Source organism: Neovison vison, chromosome 5, assembly GCF_020171115.1.
Source record: "Neovison vison isolate M4711 chromosome 5, ASM_NN_V1, whole genome shotgun sequence".
NCBI classification, from domain to species: domain Eukaryota; kingdom Metazoa; phylum Chordata; class Mammalia; order Carnivora; family Mustelidae; genus Neogale; species Neogale vison.
The window spans coordinates 38,321,452-38,345,533 of NC_058095.1; the positions used below are offsets into that span (position 1 = coordinate 38,321,452).

A 24,082-nucleotide genomic window follows, 5' to 3' on the forward strand; every position below is an offset into this window, starting at 1 on the left:
ATGGTCAAGACCAATAAAGCTGGGTCCAAGGTAGCAGTTTCAGCACCAAAAGGGTCTGAGGATACCAACACAACTCCTCAGCGGGAACAAGGGTACATTCTTGCCTCGAGCTCACGACATGCTTCGGTCCAAATGAGCCCTTCACTACTTCGAAGATCAGAAGCTGGGCATCTCACCACTCTCCATTCAACATCAGACTATCCTCGATCCAGCTCCCCTCAGTCAGGGCCTGGCCTTGCTGGAACACCCATCCCTCGAGGAAGTGAGATTCGACCAAAATCAGAAACATACCGCCATCCCTCTCCTCATCGAAAGAGCCATCAAAATCAGATAGCTTCCCATGCTGTCCAGATGCAGCGCAATGTTAGTCTATCCAGAGAGGAATCAACACGAAGAGGGGTTGAGAGCAAGCCAGGGCGTGACATGAGTAATCGCTACTCATTAATCCCAGATGCCAAATCCTCTCGCCGGTTGAGTTTTGTGGACCAGAAGGATAACTTACAAATCTTACAAGAAGACGACCCACCCTCCAAGGTCCAGTACCCACAAGGGGTCAAAGTTCGCCGTAGGACTTTAGTTTGCCCAAAGGATGAAGCAGTACAAACTGAGCCCATCCGAAAGGGTTTGACAGCTACGGAGATCAGATCTCCAAGGAGACCGTCTAGCCCAGAACATAGCAGTGCCCGTGTCAACGCAGACTCTCGGACAGCCCTGAGAAGGATCCTTGGCCAGGAGTCTGAAATGAATCGTCCCAGCTCAATCTGTACAGAACCCAAGGCTTTGCATAAGAATATGAATGTGGAATCATCCCTCAGACTCTCTGTCCTTAAGGATTTGGATGGTGGACGCCGAGTTTCTGTACGTCCAGATCCCGAGTCTGTCCCCAAGCATTCTGTCTTTGCTGACATCAAGTCCTCCCCAAAGATCTTAATACCAACAGAAGTAGAGTCCAACCTGAGGCCCTCAACCCGAGGAGACAGCGAGGTTGGCCGCAGGGTAACCATCTCCCCAGGGGGACAGTTACTACACCCAGCACCCCGGGTGACATCTCGAGCAATGTCTGAGAGCCCTCCCAAACCTACGTTTGTCACTCCAGAGCGCAGCTATAAGCAGCACACCCAAAGGCCTTCAGAAAGTGTCTACATGTCTCCAGGACCGTCCCAAAAGCCCTCTGTCCACGCAGAACTGGAACTGACCCCTCGGCCCTTACCCCCTCGGTCCTTACCTAGGTATGGGCCTGATTCCTCATGGTGGACCTTACTCAATCCTGAAGTTGAAACACCCCAAAGCCGGCCGACAACACCTGATTTTGAGTCTGAGTCCCCTCCTCCCCCAGATCCTTTATTGTCCTTTTTTGAAATGGACTCAAGTCCTTTCTGTGAGGAAATGATGTTCCAGAGAGAGAAGGCAAGTCCATCACCACCACCAGCACCAGAAACACCACCACCACTCTCATTACCAAAGGAGTCTCTAAACCAGGCTCTGTTGAGCGAAGTGCCACAGGCCTTCAAGCATACCTGCAAACAACCCATTGAAAGGTTTAGTGCTTTCTTCGTGGGTATGTGAAGAAGCAGTCTGCCCAGGTGCAGTCCCAAAGTAGTGAGGTGGGACATTGGGGTGGGCAGGAAAAGCCCCTTCTTCATTCTAGGCCTCAGAGCTGCCCTCCTGCCAGTGCTAAAGCTAGTCCCACCCGTGAGTCCATTGCTCCATTCCTTCCCCTCCAGCTTCTCTGAGCTCCAAGCTAATGACATCGGTGACGATGCTTGGGCTGGCATCAGTCATTGACTCTTCCAGGCAACGCTGCTTAACCTTTCAATGGAAGGTAGTAGAGAGTGGTTTGCAGGGTGGGAAGTGCATCCCAAGAATGGAGGAATGAAGAACTAAGCTGGGGTGAGGGCTGGTAAGGACTAGTAAAGAAAATAAGTTTCTCAGGGAAATATTTTGACAACAAAATGGAGAAGGTGGGGGCATAGATACATTAGGACCCTGACTTCCAAGAGGGAAAAGGCATTAATAGTGGCACAAAGAGGGTGGAGAAAAGGGAGCGGAGAAATTAGTCTTCAGGGGCTCCATGGAGAGGATCAAGGGCTGAGGGCATCTTTGGGAGGGGAAATGTGGAACTAGAAAGGGAGATGTTAAGTAGTGGGGGGAGGGATGTACATCCCACAGTGTGAAAAAAAGCAACAATCTCTGTTATTTTCAGATGTCTCTGAGGAAATGTACACTCGTGTCATCTGTTGGCTAAAAGGTCTGTGCTTTTCTGTCCTATGGATCCATTGTGGGGTCTGGGAGGCAGGAGGACAGGTGGGAGGGTGATCTCTGTGTATCTATAGAGCTAAGTCTGTCAGGACCAGGGTTTGACTTGAAGGAACAGAGGAAATCCTTATCTTGTCTATAATTCCACTGTTAGAGTCATTCCTTTGGGACTTGGAAACTTTTTGTTTTCAGGAGTCTCCTTTCAGTGGGAAGTAGTCACTTTTGGAATGGAAAACAATTTAAGCCCATTGCCTTACAGTTGAGCTGGACTTGCCTCTCATGTGATTTAAAAAAAAAAAAAAAAAACAACAAAAACAAGTCACCAAGACAAACTACCTATTTCACAGTCTTTCTCAGGGCTGACTCCACACTAATTCAGGTTGATGGGTCTCCTCTTGTCTCTCTCTGGTTCCTCAGAATTCTCCTCAAGCCCCCATAGCTGGACCTGGGGAGCATAGACTGCTACCCAGCAGGGTCTTCAGGGATGTCAGGCCTCTGCCTTGAGGCCATCAGTAGGTCCTGTAACAAACTCTAGAATCCTTTTTCTTTTTTTTAAGATTTTATTATTAAGTAATCTCTACACCCAACATAGAACTCAAACTTACCACCCTGAGACCAAGAGTCACATGCTCTACCAACTTAGCTAGCCAGCTGCCCCCAACTCTAGAATCTTTAAGAGAAGTGTCCCCAGACACCCTCCTCCCACTTTGTTCCCTTGACCTCTCTGGTGGGAGGGAAGGTAGGGACCAACCCTCATTTAGTGAATCTTAGTAGCAAAGAGTTCCTACTTTGAATGTTATAGCTCAAAATATGCTTTAGTCTGTGAGCATGAGGGAGGCCAGGGCTCTGGATGAGGAAGTTCCTGGGGGGTTGGGGGAAGAGCTCTGGGATTGCAATCCAGTCCCAACCAGCACAAACCCTCTGAATGATGGGCAGCAAAGAGCAGAGAAGGGCATCCCTGCCCCTCAGAGGGAGCAAAGCTCTATAAAGTTGAAGTTAGTAGAGAATGGACTCTGAAGTTATAGTATTGGGTTTGAGCCCTGTCTTTATTTTCTCACGGTGACCTTGGGTAAGTTATTTTCTCTCTCCAGTCGTTAGCTTCCTCGTTAATGAGAACGGTAGCAACCTCTTAGGATCCTTACAAGGACTGACCAAGCTACTACACGTACATTGTGGTGCTACAGTACTCAGCGTGGTGCCTGGCAACAGTGAGCCCTCAGTAAATGCTAGCTGTTGCTATTTGGGCCACTTGCACTTGGAAGGATGCTGGGCCAGGTTATGCCCAAGTCTACTAAATATCTTTAGTAAAATTCTCTTTTTCCCCCTCCTGTTGGTACTCTCTGAATTCCATTTGCTGCCCCCGGGAATGCCCGACTTCTACTTCTCCATTATGACAGATGAGGAGGTAAGAACACCCCTGGGAAGTTACTTCCATTCTTCCTGTGCTCCCCCTTATCCAAGTCCCCCTCTTAACCTCTCATGGAAGTAAGAATGGAGGGAGATAGAAGTGCTCCTTATGGTTGGGCAAGTTGTTCACTGCACAAGGGCACCTAACAGGGCAAGTGAGGGCTAGCATCCAGCCTGCGTTCTCCTTACTGCACTGTGCACCTGTAGAGCTGCATCTCCCCAGAGGGCGATTTGCACGAAGGCGCTATTTGAGGTAGTTGCAGCCCTGGAGAGATGATAAATCCTGCCAAGTGCTCCGTGTGAAGGCTGTCTGGAAAGCCATACGTTGGATCAGTCTCCACTTGGCTCTCCTTGCTACAGCCTACAGCACTCCAGAAAGGGAGTACTTTTCTGGGTTACACACTATTTGAGTTCTCAACTTTGAAAAGCACAAGGTAAACTCTGCTCTCGGCAGCCCTGTGTCCTGAATTTGGCAAAGAGTGTCCTGATTTCACAGTGCATTGTTCCTCTAAGTACTTGAGTTCTTCTTGGTCCCTGTTTGATGAGATAGTTTGAGCTTTTCCTGCCTCCATTCTTTCTCTCACCCTATCTTTACCTTACCCAAAGCCTAGCATGGGCTTCTAATGGGTCCCACCCATGGGTTAGCCCAGGATGGATAGTTAATGACAGATAGAAACAGAAAACAAACAAGGGAGGTGGGGCAGGATAGCCTGAGCTCAGATAATGAAAGAGTTGAAGGGGAGGTGCCAGAAATGTGGTTGCCACCCCTTCTTCCATGGCTTCCTATTCAGCCCCACGCCCTGAGCTCCACTGTGGGTGGGAACAGCTACTTCTAGAGATTACCTCCACGCAAGACGGTAAATCCTTTTCTCCGTCTTCCCTTCTCTTCCTTCCTTCCTCCCTCTATCCCTTCCTTCCATAAACAACTTGATTCAGATGCCTAGCACTCTGCTAGGCACTGTTTGGCGGTGGGGTTGTGGTCCGAGCGAAGCACTGAAACCTCAAGAGTACACACATTCTTTAGCCATGAGAAACTTACCGTCTGGTTGGGGAGATAAGACACAGACAGGAAACATTGAAACAACAATATGAAATAGTTTGTGCTCAAATGTCCAAATAAATGCATCGGACTGAATATGGGTTCTTGCAGGGTCTTAGGAGAGAGGGAGTTGTCATCAAGGGGATGTGTGTGTGGCAGGGGATCAAGTTATACCCTCCTTCTCAAACCCAGGGATATCTTTTTTTTTTTTTTTAAGATTTTATTTATTTATTTGTCAGAGAGAGAGGGAGAGAGAGTGAGCACAGGCAGACAGAATGGCAGGCAGAGGCAGAGGGAGAAGCAGGCTTCCTGCCGAGCAAGGAGCCCGATGCGGGACTGGATCCCAGGACGCTGGGACCATGACCTGAGCCGAAAGCAGCTGCTTAACCAACTGAGCCACCCAGGCGTCCCAACCCAGGGGTATCTTAATAGCTAGCCTCTCGCTCACTCCTTTGATGCACTTACATACCTTTGGGAACGGATTAGTGTTTTCCCTCATTCAGGATATGACGGTTTGGGCTGAGCAAGTTGCTCCCTGTTCCCCCCACCTTCACCCTCTTTCTTGGTGCATCTTGTTTTAGTTTTGGAAGTCAAAAGCCTTGGCAGCAGGACGGCTCCTTCCCAAAATAGCTCTTATCCTGTCTCGATAATTGCAGCTCTCTAGCCCTGTTCTGCAGCAGGACTGCTCCCCAGAAGCTGGGAAGAGAAGCTGGGGAGAGACTGGGCCTGCTGGTCTTTTCTGGCTCTTTGGAAGTGGGGTGGCATGGAGAAGGCCAGGGACTTCTCAAAAAGCGTGAGAGTGCTAGGCCTTCCCCATTCTGTTCTCCAGGCTGCATGGCCCACAGGCCATCCCACGAGAGAGAATCTGTGGTGCGGATGTCCAAGGCCTCTGGTTCTTCTGATCTGGGAATGGTTGACTGTAGAGTCTGTTCCAGATTCCATTCCTGGCAGGCATTCTCTGGTGGCCAGCCACAGCTCCTGGCTTGGGGGTGGCCGTATGTTTGTTGTTGAGCTTCACAAGCCCTTCTGGGTCCACAGCTGGGGCCAGAGCCCAATTCAACCATTTCTCTCTTAAGTGTCAGTCTCTTCCCAAGTGGCTCCTCAAGGCCCTTTTGTCCAAGGAGCAGAGCTTATAGATGCTTCTCATCTTTGGATTGGTACATTAGGGGCTGGAATCTCCCCAGAGGAGGTTATGCTGAACTGAGGGAAGCATTCCTAATGGTTTTGTTTTTGGTATCAGAACGAGCAAAAGCTCAACAGGAAGGTCCCCTATTGGGTCAGCTGGGGCTGTCTTCTCACAAAGCCCTGGGGAATTCCTTGGAATAAAGCAGCTCTTGATGGGAAGGGCTGCAACGCCCCTGATGGATGGGGCTGCCTTGGCCCCAAGGTCCTTGTCCTCAAGGCACCTAACCTACTTGCCCTTGAAAACGATGTCTCAGGCTGTCAGCAGACAAGGTGGTTTACTCCCTTCTATGTCTATCAATTATGCAAGAAACCAACTCTGGAAAAGAGGCCAGGAACCAGGGGAGGCCATCTCAGTGATACCTAAGGCAGACCTTGGTGTATTTAAAGTGACATATCATTTGGCCTCTGGGATGGTATGACCAGCCTCTCTTTGGCTTTTGAGTCTTGGGGAAGTTTTGCTCAGGTAGACTTCCTCGACAGAAGAAAAAACCAGAGTCTAGGAGAAATGCTGGGCTGCTTCGCATTCCTGGGAATGTTAACAGAGTCCCAGGAGGAGGGCTGCCTGAAAGGAACCCTTGAACCATCTTTCCCACTGCCCTCATTTTCTCTTGCTTTGTATAGAGGCCTGTAGTTGAAAAGAGAGGGAATTGAAAGAACGGAGCAGAGCTGCTGAAAGTGGGGCAGGGCACATTGGGGGGCTTTTCATAACAGCCTGACCCCTACCACCCAGCTGCTCTTTTGTCAGGTGATGCCTTGTTCATTTCCAGCTACCATGGGCAGCAAAGTCCAGAGCCGAATGGGAGGCTGATAACCTCTGACCCACACTTGCTATTTTGGGGACAGTCTAGGTTGACCAGCTCATCAGGGTTTGCCTGGGATATTCCTGCTTTAGCAACCTGTGTCCTGGGACCCGACCTCCCAGTCCTGGGCAAACTAGGGCAAATGGTGACCCTAGGACAGGCTAAGGTGCAGTGTACATCAGCAGGAGCCACTGGAAGCACAGGGTAGGGGTGTGATGTCCTGCCTGCCCTGTGAGACCTGAGCAGATTGTCCCTCTGCCTATGAAATGGGGGCAGGAAATTCCTATGCCCCTCCCTTGGGCTTGATGGCAGAATTGAGGCCAGAATCCCTTGGGTTTTGTTGTTGTTGATGTTCTCAGAATGATTCTACATAGGGAAGAATCTGCCACTTTTGTTTTGGACTCTCTGGTGTATTTCCAGAAGCTGCTCCTTGGTTCCCTGCCTGGAACCCATCTCCAACATTGTATTTTACCGTCAGAAGAACTTGGTGGTATTTGAGATGGTGGGTTTTTCAAGTAAGAGGAGAAATAGTAGGCCTGAGTAGATGAAGGAGCTTGACTTCAGAGGGCAGAGAGCATCCTTGGGTGAGGAAGAAAATCTGTGACACAGAAGTCACCCTGACAGCTGCTCAGCCACAGGAAGGTTATCCTGAGGGACAGAAACGACCATGTCCCTTTCCCCTCCTCTGCTCAGCTGCCTTTGGCCCAGCTGCCATGAGGGGAGAGGCAAGAGACAGCTGCACCTTGGGGGCTGAAGGAACGCCTGGAGGAGGGGAACAGAATGTGAGGCAGTTCCTGAGAGGCACTGAAGGTAGGAGGATAGGGCTGGCCGGAGTCACTTCCTAGGCACGCCCACCACAGGCGAAGTCATTTAGCTCCGGGAGTCTCCTCCGGGAGTCTCCACGATGGCTGTGTTTGGGAATTCCGCTCAGTAAGTCTGAAACGGAGACATGCTTTCTAGAGATTGGCTGTTTAGGTGGGGAGGCTGACTCTACAGTTGGTGGCAGCATGGGCATTCCAATGTCACTTTAGTCTCAGGCTCTTCTCTCATCCCTCTACACCCATTACACATGCACATTCCTCATTTTTTTGGAGGGAAAGCATTTGACATTATGACAGCTGATGGTTGCTGATTTGGTGTTGATAGTTTTCTCATTAGCTGAGATAATAGCTACCACTCATTTTAGTATCTACACCTTTTTCTTTCCCTTTTTTTTTTTTTTAAGATTTTATTTATTTATTTGACAGAGAACACGAGTAGGCAGAGAGGCGGGCAGAAAGGAGGAAGCAGGCTCCCTGCTGAGCTGAAAGCCCAATGCGGGGTTCAATCCCAGAACCCTGAGATCATGCCCTGAGCCGAAGGCAGAGGCTTTAACCCACTGAGCCACCCAGGCACCCTTGTATACACCTTTCTAAGCATGTCACTTTAGTGAATCTTTATAGCAATCTCATGAGGTGGATTTTTTTCTCCTGATTTCACGGGTGGAGAAACTGAGGCTCAGAGCTGACTCCTCAAAATCGAGAGCACTTTAGGGAACATCCTGCCCTAGGAATTTATACATGGTATAAAAACCCTTCTTCCATAGCCACATCTTCCTGCAAAGTCACTTCTCAATATTTCAGCAGTACCTTCAGACATCACAGATTACGAAGGGAAAGGCTTTAGTGAGGGTAACATTTGTGTCTCTGCATGTGAACTGTGACGCTGGGAGGTGAGTATGAGCTGGTGAACAGCCAGAATGAAGGGCAAATTCTGGGCCAGTGAAGCCCAAGAGCCTCAAGGCTTCCCTGTGCTCCAAAAATCAGAGTGGAAAGCCAATCAATGAATCCTTTCAGTCAATTCATATTGATCAGATACCTCCTGGGGGCAGAGGCCTGGTCATCCAGGAAGATATGACATCACATGTTCACTGAATTGAAATGAGTAGAGGTTAAAATCGAACATATACTCCCTGTCCTTGAGGGACTTGTGGTTAGTTTGGGAGAGGAAAGTATACAGATGGGTCACTTGAAAGGGCATGGACATCGAAGAACCAAACAAAGTCCAGTGAAATAAGTTAGCAAGGTTTCTAGCACAGAGGCACTTGGAGGGTAGTCCAGGTAGACACAGATTTTGACTCTGTATGATGAAGACCTTTGGTAAATTACTGCCAAAGATTGAAGGGCAGTAGAGTCAGTGAGTTTTTAGCCATGGGAGGTATTCAAGAGCAAGTTGGGAGGTAAGGTGGAGGCCCTTGAAGGGGGGGTTGCACTCCAGTTCGTATGTAAGTCTCTCAGCTCCTGTGCCCTGCCCTACTGCAGAGAAGGTGCTGGAAGGGCCCTCTGCGTGCCTCTTGCCCTCTGCTGGCTCCAGAACTGCCCCTCACCATCGCCATACAGCAGGTGCCAGGAAACATTGTGCTCTCTGGCCTTGCCACCCATATTTCAGGCTTGCCCCAGGATCCTGGGACACTGGGGAACAATAGGGACAGGGGAGGAGCTTGGGATATTTTGATTTCTTGCCACAGACCTTTCTGGACAGACAAGGTAAGATTTCCTTGAAAGACGCAACCCAGTGCTAGCCCTTTTGGTCCCACTGGAGCCCTCTGACTATATCATCAGTGACTCATCACCTCTGGGGGAAGGGAGGTACAATCAGTTCCTGTACCACTTAAGAGAAACTCTGCTACCCAGAGGCAAGAGTGGCCTTTGCTAGTCATACAGATCTGAGATCCTGATTTCCTGTGGTAATCACTATTTATTCTTAGCTTTTGAACCTGGGCCTTGGCTTGGTCCACGTGCAACATCCTCGTTTAGTTTGGTGCCTCACAACCTTTACCCGTGGGTAGGCAGGAAAGGCCCAATGGCAGGGACCACGAGTTTTTTTTTAACACAGACCACATTGGCCTGACCTAAGCAGAGGGAGCCCTGTCTAGCAGGCTGGAGGTGTGTGCTGATCTGAGTTTTTCAGGAGATTCAGGCTTTGTGCCAAACAAAGTGTCCACTCCCCAGAGCCTTGGCCTGCATACCCCGACTCCAGTGGTGCCTGGGAAATTGTACTCTAGTCAAGGGGGTCAATTCCTGGTGGGATGTTGAATCATAAGAGCCAGAGCTCCAAGAGCTGAGGGGCACTGAGGCAATGTCAGGTGGCCACCTGCTAACTGGAGGTGGGGAGGAGCACTCAGTGGTCAGTGACCCATACAAGGGCTCCTGTATCTCGGCTTCACTTCCGCCTGAGTGTCAAACTCTACCATACCAACCCCAGAACACGAGCGCTAGAGTTGTGGGGAGTCCGGTCCTAGCTTTCAGTGGGAAAAACGGAGGCCTAGGGAGGGGAAGGGACATTCAAGCAGTAAGATAATCACTTAAGCTGGCGTGGGGTCCTAAGCCTAGGCCAGGTTCTCTCAGAAGCCCAGAGTGCGGCAGGGTTAGCACTCAAGGTTTACGGAATGGCTCAACGTCTGCCTTTAGCTTTTAGCAATGCTTTTAGCGTGGTTCCTGTCGGGCATCGGATACAGCGATCACAAAGGCACTGTGAGCACCAAGCTCCTTAGAGTCTTGGCTTAAAGATGAGTCCCACAGTCCCAGGCTTCTCCTAGGCTCACTTCCCTTAAACAAGCTTGGGCACCAACGTGCCTCAGGACTCACAGAGCTTGCTGGCGCCTGGGCAGCAGGTGCCAGCGCGGAGCTGGGATTCCAGCCGCAGCTGAGGATGAGCTAGCCGAGCTGCTTTCTGAGATGTGTCTGTGTCTACACTTGGACTACAGCCAGGGACTGGGGCGGTGGGAGGAGGGAACTTATAATCGTGGAAAACAAGGCTTTGTGATGGAGCCTGTCTTCCTTGACATGGGCTTCCCCCACCCCCCACCCCAGCCCAGCACCCCTAGCCCAGGCTGTGCAGAATGCCAGTGGAAGTCTTATGAGAGCATACATGAGTACTAGTGGCCTACAGCTAGTTCCCAACAGTGGGCCTTTGTGTAGCTGGAGTCTGATGTTCGGGTCTGACGGCAGCAGCTGCCGCTACTTCTGCAGGATTCCAATAGCCATTGGTTTTTCTCTAAAGAAACTCTTTCATGTCTTTGTTTTCCTTCAGATCTCTTGATCTAGCACAGGCCTTTTCCAGGAACCTCTCTATACCTTCAGAGGTTCCCTCTTATCTGAGCCAAGCTGCTGGCCCTTATCCTAATTTAAGTCTCTTGCTAGCTTATGAATACCCCTGATTTCTTTAAGCAATGGCACCCCCCCTTCCATCCTTCAGTCCACCAATGCCAAATATCCAATAACATCTCCAATAGTCATGCCCCATTTTCTGAGCTGGTTCTCATCTGCATACCTAGGCCCTTTCCCTCTCTTTGCTAAGTTCTAACTTGATCCCAACCGTGACCACTGGTGACAGATCAGACAGAAATAGGGTAGGCAGGCTCTGGCACTTCCAGAGAGAAAGAGAGAGCCATGTTTTACGTGGGCCTCAGTTTTGTCTAAAGCGTATTCGGGCCAGTCAGCCTGCTCTGGGGAAGGCTCTTGGAAATCAGGGAGAGGCATGCTTCTGGAAACTGACCAGCTCAGACCTGTATTAGCTCAGGAAATCCCTACCAACTCCCCACCCTCTAAGCATCTACTTCTCCCTTGCTGCTATGACCCTTCTGAGCCTCTAATGCCTCTAAAGCCGCTGGGGCATCTGTCCCCACAGAATCTCACCTGCTTGCCCAGCGTAGAACTGGCTCAGGCCTGGGCTGGCCTCTCCTGAGGCCCTCCCACTTTCCTCAGCCTCAGACAAGGCTCTACTGCCCCATAAAGTCCAGTAGGCCTCTTCCCTTCCACCCTTCCAGCAGATGATCCCTCGATAATTTATGCAGCAAATCCTCTTTAATCTTTAATCTAGGGTCCTGCAGGAAGGGAACCTCTTGTCTCGTCTTCATAGTTTGGGTAGAGAGGTTCTCTACCTCTACGGCATTCCGACATTCTACTTTAGGAGGTGTGGAGTGTATAGGGACAATCTATAACTTGGACGTCAGTCGGGTTCATTTCCTGCAAACCTTTGGTAACTAATGGTTTATCTCCCAACTCGTGGGGCAAAACCCCTCTCCTTCCAAAAACATCTCTGGGCTTTTGCTCAAGTCCCCACTGTGATGTGCTGCCTGAAGAGGCCACTCGTAGGGGCTGAGTAAGGAAGAGCCAGGTGACCAGTGCAGCGCTGTACTAAGCTCCTCTGCGCACCCTTCGCTTCCCGGGGTCTCGGGCTGCAAGGCCCACCGCACGCGCCGCCCGCGGCCCGCCGCCCGCCCCGGGCACCCCGGCAGGCGCCGGAGATCTCTGAGGGCAGGCCCCGCCCCAGGGCCCGCTGGCCCCGCCCTCGCCACAGGCCCCGCCCCCGGCCGGTCCGCACTCTGGGCGGCGGGCGGGGGCCAGCGGTCCGGCGAGGTCGGCTCGCAGCTTCGGCCGCGGGTCCCTCGGACGCTGTCCAGGAGGAGCTGGCCCGGCCCGGGCTGCAGCCATGGTAAGGCGCGCGGGCGCGGGGCAGGGCCGAGGCGCGCAGGGCCCTCTGCTCCCGGCGGCTCCGCGGGGACCCGCGGCGCAGCAGCCCCGGCTGTGCGGGGCGGGAGGCGCTGTCTCCGGCTGCGGGCTGGCGGGCAATGCTGGTGGACGGCGCTGCGTCGCAGCTTCCAAGTTTCTCCCTCTAATTCGAGCGGCGACGGAGCGGACCCCGAGTCCTGGGGTGCTGCCGGTGTTCTTGGACCGAGGGGTGGGTCAGTGCTGAGCGGAGGTGGGGGTGGGGGCCCGCCAGCAGAGACGCTCATGTTGGGCTGGGGAAGGCGCGTCAGCGACAGGCGGAGCTGAGGGTCCCCCGCCCTTGCCTGAGTCAGCTGTTACCTGGGTGACCCTCCTCACCCACCTGCCCTGGGTTCAGGGGCCAGTACCAGCTTCCTTTGGGAAACACACAGAGGAGGCCTAAAAACACTGCCTGCCTCCCCAGGAGGGATGGTGAGACGCTTGGGCCCTCCTTCCTGCAGCCTGGCACGGAGCAGCTCCCAGGCTCTTCCCACTGCGTCCTCTGCCCCAGGGACCCCTGAGAGAGCGAGTGAAGCCTTGCCCACCATCCTACCCGTGGGATCAGCTCTGTTCCTCTGCCTCTGAGACAGGAATCATGGGAAGCTTCCTCCTGCTGCATTGTACACTCCCCCACTCCCCCAAACCAGGTCCCTCTGCAGCAGTGGGGGTTGGGGGAGCTCATTCCTGCCACCTGTCTGGAGGAGAAATAGTCACACACACACCACCCCACCCCACCCCACCCCCCGCCTCCTGGGACCCCCAGGTGGGAAGCTTTGATGTCTGACTATAAGGGGGTCAGCTTTTCTGCTGCCATCCTTGCCAGAGCCTAACACAGATGCATTATGAGGGGGGTCAGGGTCTCTGGCCCTCATGCCAGCCTCTTCTCCCAGTTCGGAAGCCCCCCAGCCTTTGCCCTCGCCTTGGGAGGCACAGGCTGTTTACAGAAGGAGGAGATCCATGATCAGCCTGTGGGGCAGGATGTTGGCTGTGGGCAGCCTCCAGAAAGGAACTCCCTGGGCCCACTGGAATCAGAGCCTTCCAGGTCTGGAAAGGCCAACATTTTGAGCTTTTGTCTTTCAAGCTGTGTCTAGGCTGAGGCCCAAGGCTTGGCTAGGAAGTCTTGGTGACCTTGTGACCTTCCCCAGAGGGGGGTTCCTGGGAGAGGCCAAGTGGTGCTTGTCTTTATCCCTGCCCCACTTCTCCCCACATGGGTACGGACACAGTGATCGTTCCAGTGATGGAAGCCTGGGGAAGCATGGACTGTCCCCAATGCCAAGCCCAGCAGGGACCAAGAGGAGCTTTTTCTGCCACACACTGAGTTCAGTTCAGCTGAGGTCTTGGTGCTTTCAGCTTGGCTGAAGTCACCCTGTTCTTCTCTAATTAAAAGACACTCCACCACCACCAGAGTCGTCAGCTATAGGCCCTTTAGGCCCAGTTCTTAGGCTGACGTGTTCATGTCAAGCCAGACTCCTCTGTAAGGGGTCTCTCTCTGAAAGGAGATCAGTGTCCCAGCTACTTTGGAGGTCAGTGGGTACAGTGGGGGAGTGCTCTCCAACCCAGGAACCCAATGGGGTTTCAGTTTGCATGGGAAAAGAATGACGGGCCAACATTAAAAATTATCCTGTGACTTGAAATGCACCTTTTCTCCTCAGGTTCGAAAGCTTGAGGTATCTCTCCCTCGCCTTCCTGAGAAGCAAGACAGGGCCGTTCACAATTGGACATTAAGGCCCTGAAATTAAGATAATATTCAAAATCATAGAGAGTGTTTCTGGCCAAACCAGAAACGCTGGTCTTCCGACTCCATGTGCACACTCCCAGCCAGGCCCCTCGGTCTGTCTCCCACCTAATTGGCCGTTCTGAAGCTTCTGGGGTGCCAGCTTCCCTTGGGCCAGAACTCATGCCCCTCTGAGACCAAGTGCTAGCAGCTCCTCCACTGACTCTCTGGGAACAGTGGGGTGATGGAAGTGATATAGGTCCCCGTGAGTCAGAGGTCAGGTATCCTTGGGTGGGAGGAGTCCCCTGTGGCTGGGACTCCGCAGGGAAATCTAGGGGCAGATTTCCCAAGACAGTGGGGTTCCCTGCTAGGAAAACACGAAGGGACATTTGGGCAGAAAAGCAGGGCTGTTCCCATGAGAACATATTTCCAGGGGATTATAAGACCTCCCACCTTGCTTCAGCATGGCTTAAAGTTCAGTTGAAAGAGACTGGAGTCCTTTAGGAGTGGAGTCTCCGATGGGCCAGATCACCTTGGGGACAGCTCACGACCCTCTGGAGGCCTCGGGGTCCTTGGAGGTTAATAGGAGAGGTCAGGTTGATCAAGAGCCTGTGCTGCAGACAGACTGGGGAGGCTGGTGCTGTGCCCACCGGGGTAGGCAGCAGGCAGGCGTCATGGGACAGCCAATCAGAGGAGGAGGGGACTGCAGAGAGACAGAGTGATCCTGCTGCAGCTGAGCTGTCCTTGGAGGGTGGGAGCCAAGGGAAAGGGAGGAGGAGGGGGTGGGGAACGACATTCCACAGGCTTTTTTGGCCCCTGACAGAGACAGGGGGGGTCAAAGAGAAAGGGAAAGGAGCAAGCTAGGAAGCTGGATTACAACAAGAGCATCGGGATCAGGCTGTTTCCGTGTGTGAGGAACTTTGCCTGGGAGATAAAATTAGACCTAGAGCTTGCCGAAGCCTGGGACATGGACCATACACTGGGATGGCAAAGCAGTTCTGTCCCTGAGGACAGGACTGAAGCTGGGGTAAGGTGCTTCTCTGGGAGATGGGGGGGACCTGACCTCTCTCCCTCCTGCCTTGATGGGGATTGAGGCTTTAAGTAAAAAAATGATCTGGTCACTGTGAGAGCTGAGGTTGGGGGAGGGCAGATTGGAGGTGAACACCCTAGTGTCCTAACTCCTTGTCTACAGCCCCTGTGGGCCCTCCCTGATGAGCAGCCAAGACTGGCAGGGAATCCAGGAATGGTGGGTTCCTGGTGACTATTGGAAGACTGGTTGAAAGTTGAAAGGACTGATGGGGTCCCCATCAGTGTCTTCCTCTCTCCCTTAACTGCTGCCCCTCTGCTCAGTGTGTCCTTGCGGAAACCTGGTGGAGCATAGTCATCTTTCACCGGGACCAAGTGCTGGGTCACTGTGGGGTTATGCAGAGAGGCAGGATTCTCTGGAATTCCCCAGACTCTAGCTACCAGAAAACAAGACCTGCTGCACCCCATCCCCCCTACCCCCCGCAGCCCCATCCCTTCTCTGTTGCTATATAATGAATTCTCCAACCTGCGACACTTTGTGTGAAAAGGGGCACAATTAATCACTATGCCAGGACAGCAAACAAACTAGGATGGACAGTTACTCCACTGCGATCCCACAAATATTATGGGTGAGAAAAGCCTGTTAGGCTTGCTTCAGGACAGCCTCTTTTGTTCATTAAGCCCCCACATGCTGGTTCCAGTTCTAGGCTAAAGGGCCTCTTTCCTTCCCTCTGTCCAGGGGGGCCCTGGAGACTATAGCTACAGGCAGGTGTGGGGACGTGAGAGGCGACAGCCTGAAGGTAATTCTTAGGGAACTTTTCCCTGCATCCTCTCTATCTCAGTCCCTTTCCTCTGGCATAAACCTGGCAATGTGTATGTCTGCCTCCCTCAATTCTTGCTCTGTAAACTGGGGACCTGCAGAAGATTGTAGCCATCTTGTCTCCCCGCACTCTGGCCGGGACTCCATAGTGGTCTGGGATAGCCCCCACTGGCTTGGCCAAAACCCAGAGAGTGAGTCAACCGCTGAAGCCGGTCCTTGTCCATTGTCTGGAGGTGGCATGTGGGTATTGTGAGGCAGAGCTGAGCCCAGCACTGCCAGGCACTCCACAAAGGGGGCTGGCTCCCCAGTGAGAGAGGAAGTTTTGGGGTCTGGAGGGGGATGGCAGGAGTGGGGGGAAGTGACCTTTCTTCCAAGCTGGAGATGGTGGTGGACAGGTCTCTACAGAGGAGGTGGCCACTCTTTGCCTAGCCACCCCTGTGGTTCACGGCTTAGGCCAGATCCCCTCCTACACTGCTGGCTGAAGCGTACCCCAGGTAGAGAGGGCAAGAGACAACCAACGGGTATTTCTTCCTTCATGTGCCTCCCAGTTAGGGGCTGTCAGCAGCCTAGTGTACTCATATCTTCCCTCACTGGGTCTCTCCTAGCTCACTTCCATCCCACGCTCAGCATCCACTGGCAGGTTTACCCTTCTGCCTTCTGGCCTTGGCACAGGTTCCAATGTGGCACGGTGTCTGGATGGGGGGGGTCAGATCAGCTGTGCTGAGCTCTTTGCAGTGAGCCCTGGGAAGTGGGCACCCCCAGTAGAATCTGTGCCTTGGTGCTAGAGCTCACTGACCTGCAGTGACAGCTGGCACAGAGCCCCTGCTGGCCCTTGATTTACCTGGGCCGGCAGCTCCCTTCACCCCACCCTACTTCCTGTCCCTCACTCTGACTGGCTATCTGCACTCTCCTTAAAGCCTGAACCACGTCCTCCTCTCAGCTCTAACGCCTCCATTGCTCCCCGTTCTTCAGTCTGGCTTCCTGGCCTTTAGGGCAGTCCCTGGACCATGTCTTGGCCAGACCCCCAGGAAGGGCAGGGCGGTGAGCACCCTGTTGAGAGAGAGCATCAGGACTGGAGCTACTCAGACCCCAGCAGCAGTTGAAAGGACTTTGGGGACTGCCCAGGGCTGCTCCTGGATCCTGGGGTCTCTCCTGATGTCTCCACTGGGAGGCCCAGGAGCAGGTGAGGGAGGGATGGGGAGCATTCCTCTGGCTTGGCTGCTAGTGCAGTTTCTTTCCCTTCTAACTGCAAGCGCTTTCCTCTCTCCCCCTCTTACCTTCTCCTGTCTTCCTCCTTCATTCTCCCCTTCGTGCCACCTACCCACCCCTCACCCCCCCAGATCAAGCGCTTCCTGGAGGACACCGATGACACAGAACTGAACAAGTTCGTGAAGGATTTCCCAGGAAGCGAGAGCTGCCACCAACCAGAGGCCAAGACCTGGGGGTCCAAGCCCCAAGTCCTGGAGCCAAGGCCCCAGGCCCCGGACCTCTACCAGGATGACCTGGAGTTCAGAACCCCCTCGTGGTCCCAGGCCTCTGACAGCCAGCAGTGCTTCTCTGCCTCCGCCCCTCTCAGCCCCTCAGCCCGGCCCCGCAGCCCCTGGGGCAAGCTTGATCCCTATGACTCCTCTGAGGTAGAACCTCTAGCCCTTGGCCTTCGGTGGGCTGGTGCAGGAAGACTCAGGGAGGGAGCAGAGAGATCCCGAGTGTATGTGCGTGTATGGGCACGTGTGTTTATATAGGTGTGTGCACACGCATGCATGCATGTTGACCTGGGGTTCTCTTGTCTTGTGTCAGCCCTAGCTCCGTGGCATTGACCCTCATGTGCACTGGAAACTGTTAGCAGGGGCAGAAGCCTAGCTGGTGGCCCTGGATGGGCCCTCGAAGGAGTGTGACAGTGCTCCTCCAGGGCGGGGGCAGAGACCTAGGAGGGAGGGAAAAGGCTGGTGTTGGGTCCTGGGACCCCTCTTGCCTCTCACTCTGATGCACTCTGCCTTCCTGTCCATTAGGATGACAAGGAATATGTGGGCTTTGCGACCCTACCCAATCAAGTTCATCGGAAGTCCGTGAAGAAGGGCTTTGACTTTACCCTCATGGTTGCAGGTAGAGGAGGGGAAGAGCTGGACTGGGTAGGGGGTGTTGCAGGTAGGGATGGTATATATGTGGGGAGGGGGTATGGGTAAGGAAGGAATAAGCAGCCAGTGGCTGTGTCTTTTTGGCAAATAACCAAGAGCCATAGGTGGCCGAAAGTGTGTATGTGGGGGGTGAGGGGACGTTGAAGTGGTACAAAGAACACTTGATCAACAGCTTTCCAATATTTGCCTTTTTCTGTGTGACCTTGGGTAATCTCTTACCCTCGCTGGGCCTCATTTAAATAAGAAGCCTGGACAAGCTGTTTTCTCCGCTCCCTTCCAGCTCTAAAATGCTATGGTTGTTTGTCTGTTCCCAATTAGATAAGAAAGCAGCTCCCTCCACAGCTTGTTCTAGTGGGGTTGCCTCTTGGCTATAGCTCTTATCTTCTGTCCTCTCTCCCCCATCAGGAGAGTCTGGCCTGGGGAAATCCACTCTTGTCAATAGCCTCTTCCTCACCGATCTGTACAGGGACCGGAAACTCCTCAGCGCTGAAGGTAAGGAAAGGAGAGGGGCGTGCAGACAGGCCTGCAGACTTGGGAAATCAAACCCACGTCAGAGCCTGGGGGCTGGGGGCCTTCCCCAGGAGGCAGGAAACCATGGCTTCCTAGAGGGATTGACGGCATCTCTCTGTAGGCCTATGTAGCCTGGCAGCCCACCAGCCAGCTCCCTAAAGATTTGGGTGCCGAAGCAGGGCAGGGACCAGAATCCTGCTCTCTGAGTCTCTGACCCCCAAAGGATTCCAGGAATCCAAGAAAAGAGCCGGGAGCAGAGAAGAGGCTGGGGCCAGAGCCAACAGCCACCGGCATTTCCTGTGTTGGGAAATGTGCTCCTTGCTGGTTCCCAGAGAACAGGCCCCCAGTCAGCTTGGGGTGGGAAGGGGGGCAGTGTGGATGAGGCAGTCTGGGCAGTAGAGCTGGTTGGGGTGGGCGGTTTGTCCTGACTGGGCAGGTCCTTGCCCTTGCCCTGGCCTCAGTTTCCCCCTTCTCCAGAGCGGATCATGCAAACTGTGGAGATCACTAAACATGCAGTGGATATAGAAGAGAAGGGTGTGAGGCTGCGGCTCACCATTGTGGACACACCGGGTTTTGGGGATGCAGTCAACAACACAGAGTGGTATGTCTGACCAAGCACAGTCCCAGATGCCCTATTCCCATTACACACACACACACACACACACACACACACACACACACCCCACACACACATGAGCATCCATTGGCAAAGACATAACCAAAATTCTCAGGAGGAAAGTCTGTGGCTTTGAGCATGCCACTGCTCCTTACGGGGTAGCTGTCTCCTCTGTAAAATGAGAGGAAAAGGGTTGGAATAGATACTTTCTAATGTCCTTTGTGATTCTGACCTATACTTAGTGGGGGTGAAGATCTAAGACAAGTAAGCCTCAAAAAAGTAAATCCAACTGAAAACATGTAGCACAGGGCCTGACATCTAGTAGTTGCTCAATAAACATCTCCTTCCCTCCTTCCTTCTCTTTCACCAGCCACATTTTAGGTGCCACAAACCACTTTTATTAAAGGGATGAGAGTGCCTTGAGGAATGGGTGAGGAGGAGAAAGAAGAGGCGAAGGGGAGACAAACAGGTTGAACTTTGTTTAAACTCCAGGCACCCTCTAGGCTAGAAGAAAAGGTGGCTTTGCCACACATGCCATCATCCTTGGCTTTCTTTTTTTTTTTTAGGAACTGGAGGGATGCTTAGGTAATGGTGAGACTCAAGTTGTTGGAAGAGAAGGAGAATGAATGATAAAGACAGGAGAGAAGGGGGTGCCCTTAATGAAGTCAGGCAGGGGTTGCTAAGACCACTAGACTGAGTTCAGACCTTGATCCAGCATTAAGTAACTGTATGGGCTTGAGCAAATGACAGCATTCCTGTTTCTTCAGCTGAAACATCCCGTCCTTACCACTTTGCCCAGTTGATCTGAAAATCACCCCAAATGACGCATGTGAATGTGCATTAAAAATGAAAGTAAGAGCTGTTTACACTCATGGATTTTAAGATTATAATTGTAGCACCAATGTGAAATATAAGTGCAGGGTCCCTTGTTGAAAATGGTGACGAATTTCAAGATGGCCACTGCAGAGAAGCAAACCAAAGGTGGGCCCTTCTGAAATCAGGGGCCTGTGCCAACTCCACAGGTGGCCCGCCCAGAAAGCTGACCCTGGGTAATTGCCTCACAGACTCTGCAGACCCTTATGGACCTTTCTGTGCTCTGGATCCCCAGGCTTTATCATTACTGTATGTGATATTTTGGCTTAACGTGTGCATTCATCTTCAACTGCAGTGTCTTAGCCTTGAGGGGAGGGCCATTTCTCCTTATAATCTTGCCCTGGCACTGTGCTGGCACACAGTTTGTGGTCTCCTGATGGAAATATTCCCGAAGGATTGAGGTGGCCTCTATATCATCATTGCTAGGTATATGTCTCAGCACCCCGGGCTTGCCGTGAAACTACGCTCACTGGCACCTGGTTCCTACTGTAGCAAATATCATCCCCTCCTTCAGTCAATCTACTTACCTCTTCCTTCTTTCCCTCACAGTAGTAATTTGTTTGGCCTTTCACAGTATACAGTGCTCCTGCACATAATTTGTTCAGTCAACCAGCAGGAATTTATTGAGCACATACTAGGTGTCCAGCCAGTGCTGGGCATTTTAAGGGCTACAGAACAAGTGTGAATCATCCTGATTTGTGAGTGGCTTATGGTCCTAGTGGGGGTCAGGGGTGAGGGAGAAGCTGTTCTCTCACATGTGTGTCAATCAGCTCAAGTTAGTGAATAGGCCAGGCAGTGTTGCAGCAAGCATGCGGAGGAGTCAGAAGGTCAAGGGCTTGGGTGGGTAGAAAATTTGCTAGCCAAAATGATCTGGATGGTCTCTTAGCTGCTGTAGATTTAGTTTCTTCCTATATGAAATGAAAGTGACGGTGCTTACATGTTTACCTGTCTGGGCACCTGTCAGGGAGGATGAGGCTAAATAATAGAAGAGTGAAAGACTTGAAAATTGTTCTTGAATGGGTGTGTTTGCGTGTGTTTATAAATATGAGGTACGATTTCACAGTGTGGTGGAGAGAAGGGGAGAGCACTGTGCCCACCGCAAGGAGTCTTCACAGAAGAGAGCATTCTTGGCTATGGCTTTGAAGGATGGGGTGTGTTTAGAGAGGTGGAGGCAAGGGTAGAAGCACATGAGCAAAGGTTCAGAGGCTGGACTATGGACTTGACTGTGAATGTGACTGAGGGCTTCCAGGGGTGTTCACCTGCAGGTACCTTATTCTTACTGGTCTGGTCACCTCGGTCTCCTCTCATCAAACTAGTATTTATTGAACTTTGCCTGTGTGCTTCATCTGGTTTTCTAGTGGGACAGGCGAGATACACCTCTGTTGCTCCCAGGTACCTCCCTGGAGACATGGGCAAGCAAGCCAGGGAATAGCAGAGGCTTGAGGACACTGCCCAGGGCGTGGGCCACTCTGTAGTCCCTGAGCTCAAGAGGCAGTCCCCACTCCCACAGTTTCTCTGCTTGTCTGTCCCTGCCCCAGCTGGAAGCCTGTGGCAGAATACATCGACCAGCAGTTCGAGCAGTATTTCCGAGACGAGAGCGGCCTGAACCGCAAGAACATCCAAGACAACAGGGTGCACTGCTGCCTGTACTTCATCTCACCCTTTGGCCACGGGTATGGTCCGAGCCTGAGGCTCCTGTCACCGCCAGGTGCTGCCAAGGGAGCAGGCTGAGAGCGCCAGGGCAGGGCTGCTGCTAGCCTGTGGTCACACATTCCTGTTCCCCAGGCTCCGGCCGCTGGATGTTGAATTCATGAAGGCCCTGCATCAGCGAGTCAACATCGTGCCTATCTTGGCCAAGGCGGACACACTGACACCTCCTGAAGTGGAGCGCAAGAAACGCAAAGTGAGGGAAGCTGGTGGGGGATGGGGAGCAGGTGGGCTTCTGGAAAGGATGGGGTCCCCAGAACTGTGGGCCCCTCATGTGTTTGCCAGATCCGAGAGGAGATTGAGCGCTTTGGAATCAAGGTCTATCAGTTCCCAGACTGTGACTCTGATGAGGATGAGGACTTCAAATTACAGGACCAAGCCCTAAAGGTGGGACCACCCCAGGGCATCCCTTTTCCATCTTGTTTCTTTGGAGCAGAAGAGGGAAGTAGAATTCTTCGTAAGGGGTGGGAGAGGACCCTGGTTTCCTAGAGTGAAGCAGAGAAAATAGAGATATAGGTGGAAAGGAACAGGTAAGAGTGGGGGGTATTGACAACCCCCCCCCAACTTCTTGCAGGAAAGCATCCCATTTGCTGTAATTGGCAGCAACACTGTGGTAGAGGCCAGAGGGCGGCGAGTTCGGGGCCGGCTCTACCCCTGGGGCATCGTGGAAGGTAAAACACTGAGCTTGTGACCAGGGTATTTCCTTGCCCTCAGAAGCTCTCCCCATGCTCCTGGCTGACCCCTAGCCTTGCTATGCAGTGGAAAACCCAGGACACTGCGACTTTGTGAAGCTGAGGACAATGCTGGTGCGTACTCACATGCAGGACCTGAAGGATGTGACGCGGGAGACACATTATGAGAACTACAGGGCACAGTGCATCCAGAGCATGACCCGCCTGGTGGTGAAAGAAAGGAATCGCAAGTATGGCCAGAAGCCAGGACAGAGGGCGGGGGGTGTCGGGGTGTGTGTGTGCGGAGGGTGTGGGGAGCCCAAGCGCAGCTTTGGGTGAGAACAAGCCCTTCCTTGGTTCTTCTTCAGGCCCTGGGCTCAGTCCAAGCAGATGCTGGGGTCCCCTTAGCCTTACCAAGTCCCTTTCCCCCTTCCCCTCAGCAAACTGACTCGAGAGAGTGGTACCGACTTTCCCATCCCCGCTGTCCCACCAGGGACACATCCAGAAACGGAGAGGCTGATCCGAGAGAAAGATGAGGAGGTGAGAGCAGTATGGGGTGGTAGGGATTGACAGCATGCTTGGTTATAAACCTCAATATTTCGTGGTTTGGGAGTAGGAAGATCCGGCTCTGGGACCTATTTGGGTCCTGGATTGAGGGACTGATTCTTCTACCCAGGGTCTCCATCATAACTCTGGGCTACGATGGCCCTGGCTAAGGGATCAGAGCTTGGGTGCACTTCCCTAACACTGTAGAATTCTAAATGGCCCCATTTCGTTGTGTGTGCCTGTTCCAGCTGCGGCGGATGCAGGAGATGCTGCACAAAATCCAAAGACAGATGGAAGAGACCCATTAGCTGGCTTTGAATCCTGGATATTTAAATCTCCTCCTCGTCCTGCCCATGCCGGCCCCTCCCAGCACCAGCTCTGCTCAGGCCCCTGCAGCTACTGCCACTTCGCCTTACATCCCTGCTGCCTCCCCAGAGACTCAGAGGAAATAAAGTTTAACAAGTCTATAGCTGCCTTCTGGTGTCGCTGTCTGTGTCTTTACCACCTCCTGGAGAGGAGGGCCCATTTTTTAAAGGGTGCTGAAGGAAGGTGCTGGTTTCTGGCTTTTAATAGGCAAGGGGGAGTAGGGGAAACTTTCTTCTCCTATGAGGAGAGGAACCCTTCTCTATGAGGGTTCAGTCTCCGCTTAGAATCCAACCTGGTCTCTCCATCATACTGACCACTTCTATCCTGCCTCTCTTTTCTGGGGCCTGACCCGCTCTACATCTTTTCCACATACAGTATTTTCAGTTCTATAGATGCTTTGGATCTGATATCCACTCTTGGGAAAACATGGTATTACCTGCATGCAGCTTCCTGACTTCCTGTTTCCCCTGATTTGGGGAAAGGGGTATACACAGAATTAAGCTCCGCACTCCCAAGAAGCCTGTGCTAGAACACTGTACAAATACTGAAACCCTTGGGATGTACAAATACTGAAACCCTTGGGATCATCCAGCACTAAAGTAAGTGCTGGGAATGAGTAAAGTACAATCGTCCTCGAGAAGTTCAATGATTCCTGTAACAAATATTAAGCATCTGCTAAGTTGCAGACACTTCTAGACCCAGGTTAAAGCAGTGAACACGGGCAAGATTCCTGTTTTGCTGGATTTACCAGCTGTAGTAAAAGTTCCAACATTCAGTAAACAGTGACATTTTGGTCCCGGGGCCTGGTATTTAAAGGATTCAGGCCAAACCCCAAAGTGAAGCTACCGCTTGAGAGTCCAAAATCAACGGTTCTCGGTTTCTG

The 24,082-nt window shown here is 52.4% G+C and overlaps 1 protein-coding gene across 5 annotated transcripts; it reads left to right on the forward strand.

The window, feature by feature from the left end:
- SEPTIN4 (septin 4) lies at positions 1-23,307 on the forward strand. Of its 5 annotated transcripts, XM_044248589.1 has the most exons (14): positions 1-1,558; positions 2,204-2,248; positions 3,654-3,661; positions 17,116-17,409; positions 17,785-17,878; positions 18,316-18,402; positions 18,898-19,021; positions 21,448-21,582; positions 21,695-21,812; positions 21,902-22,003; positions 22,191-22,287; positions 22,376-22,538; positions 22,728-22,827; positions 23,082-23,307. In XM_044248589.1, exons 1-14 carry the CDS (start codon positions 1-3, stop codon positions 23,139-23,141), a joined length of 2,985 nt encoding a protein of 994 aa, XP_044104524.1. In that variant the 3' UTR covers positions 23,142-23,307. The 5 variants fall into 5 exon arrangements, with proteins under 5 accessions (XP_044104524.1, XP_044104526.1, XP_044104528.1 ...); XM_044248591.1 differs by lacking the exons at positions 1-1,558; positions 2,204-2,248; positions 3,654-3,661 and adding an exon at positions 12,053-12,162; XM_044248590.1 differs by lacking the exons at positions 1-1,558; positions 2,204-2,248; positions 3,654-3,661 and adding an exon at positions 14,732-14,956.
- The last annotated feature ends 775 nt before the right edge of the window (positions 23,308-24,082 follow it).

Excerpts from the sequence above, each read along its gene's own strand:
- SEPTIN4 (XM_044248589.1), top strand. The coding sequence starts at position 1 with ATGGTCAAGACCAATAAAGCTGGGTCCAAGGTAGCAGTTTCAGCACCA. Across the intron at positions 1,559-2,203 it reads GTTTAGTGCTTTCTTCGTGG|ATGTCTCTGAGGAAATGTAC; the intron begins GTATGTGAAGAA and ends TGTTATTTTCAG. Across the intron at positions 17,410-17,784 it reads ATCCCTATGACTCCTCTGAG|GATGACAAGGAATATGTGGG; the intron begins GTAGAACCTCTA and ends CCTGTCCATTAG.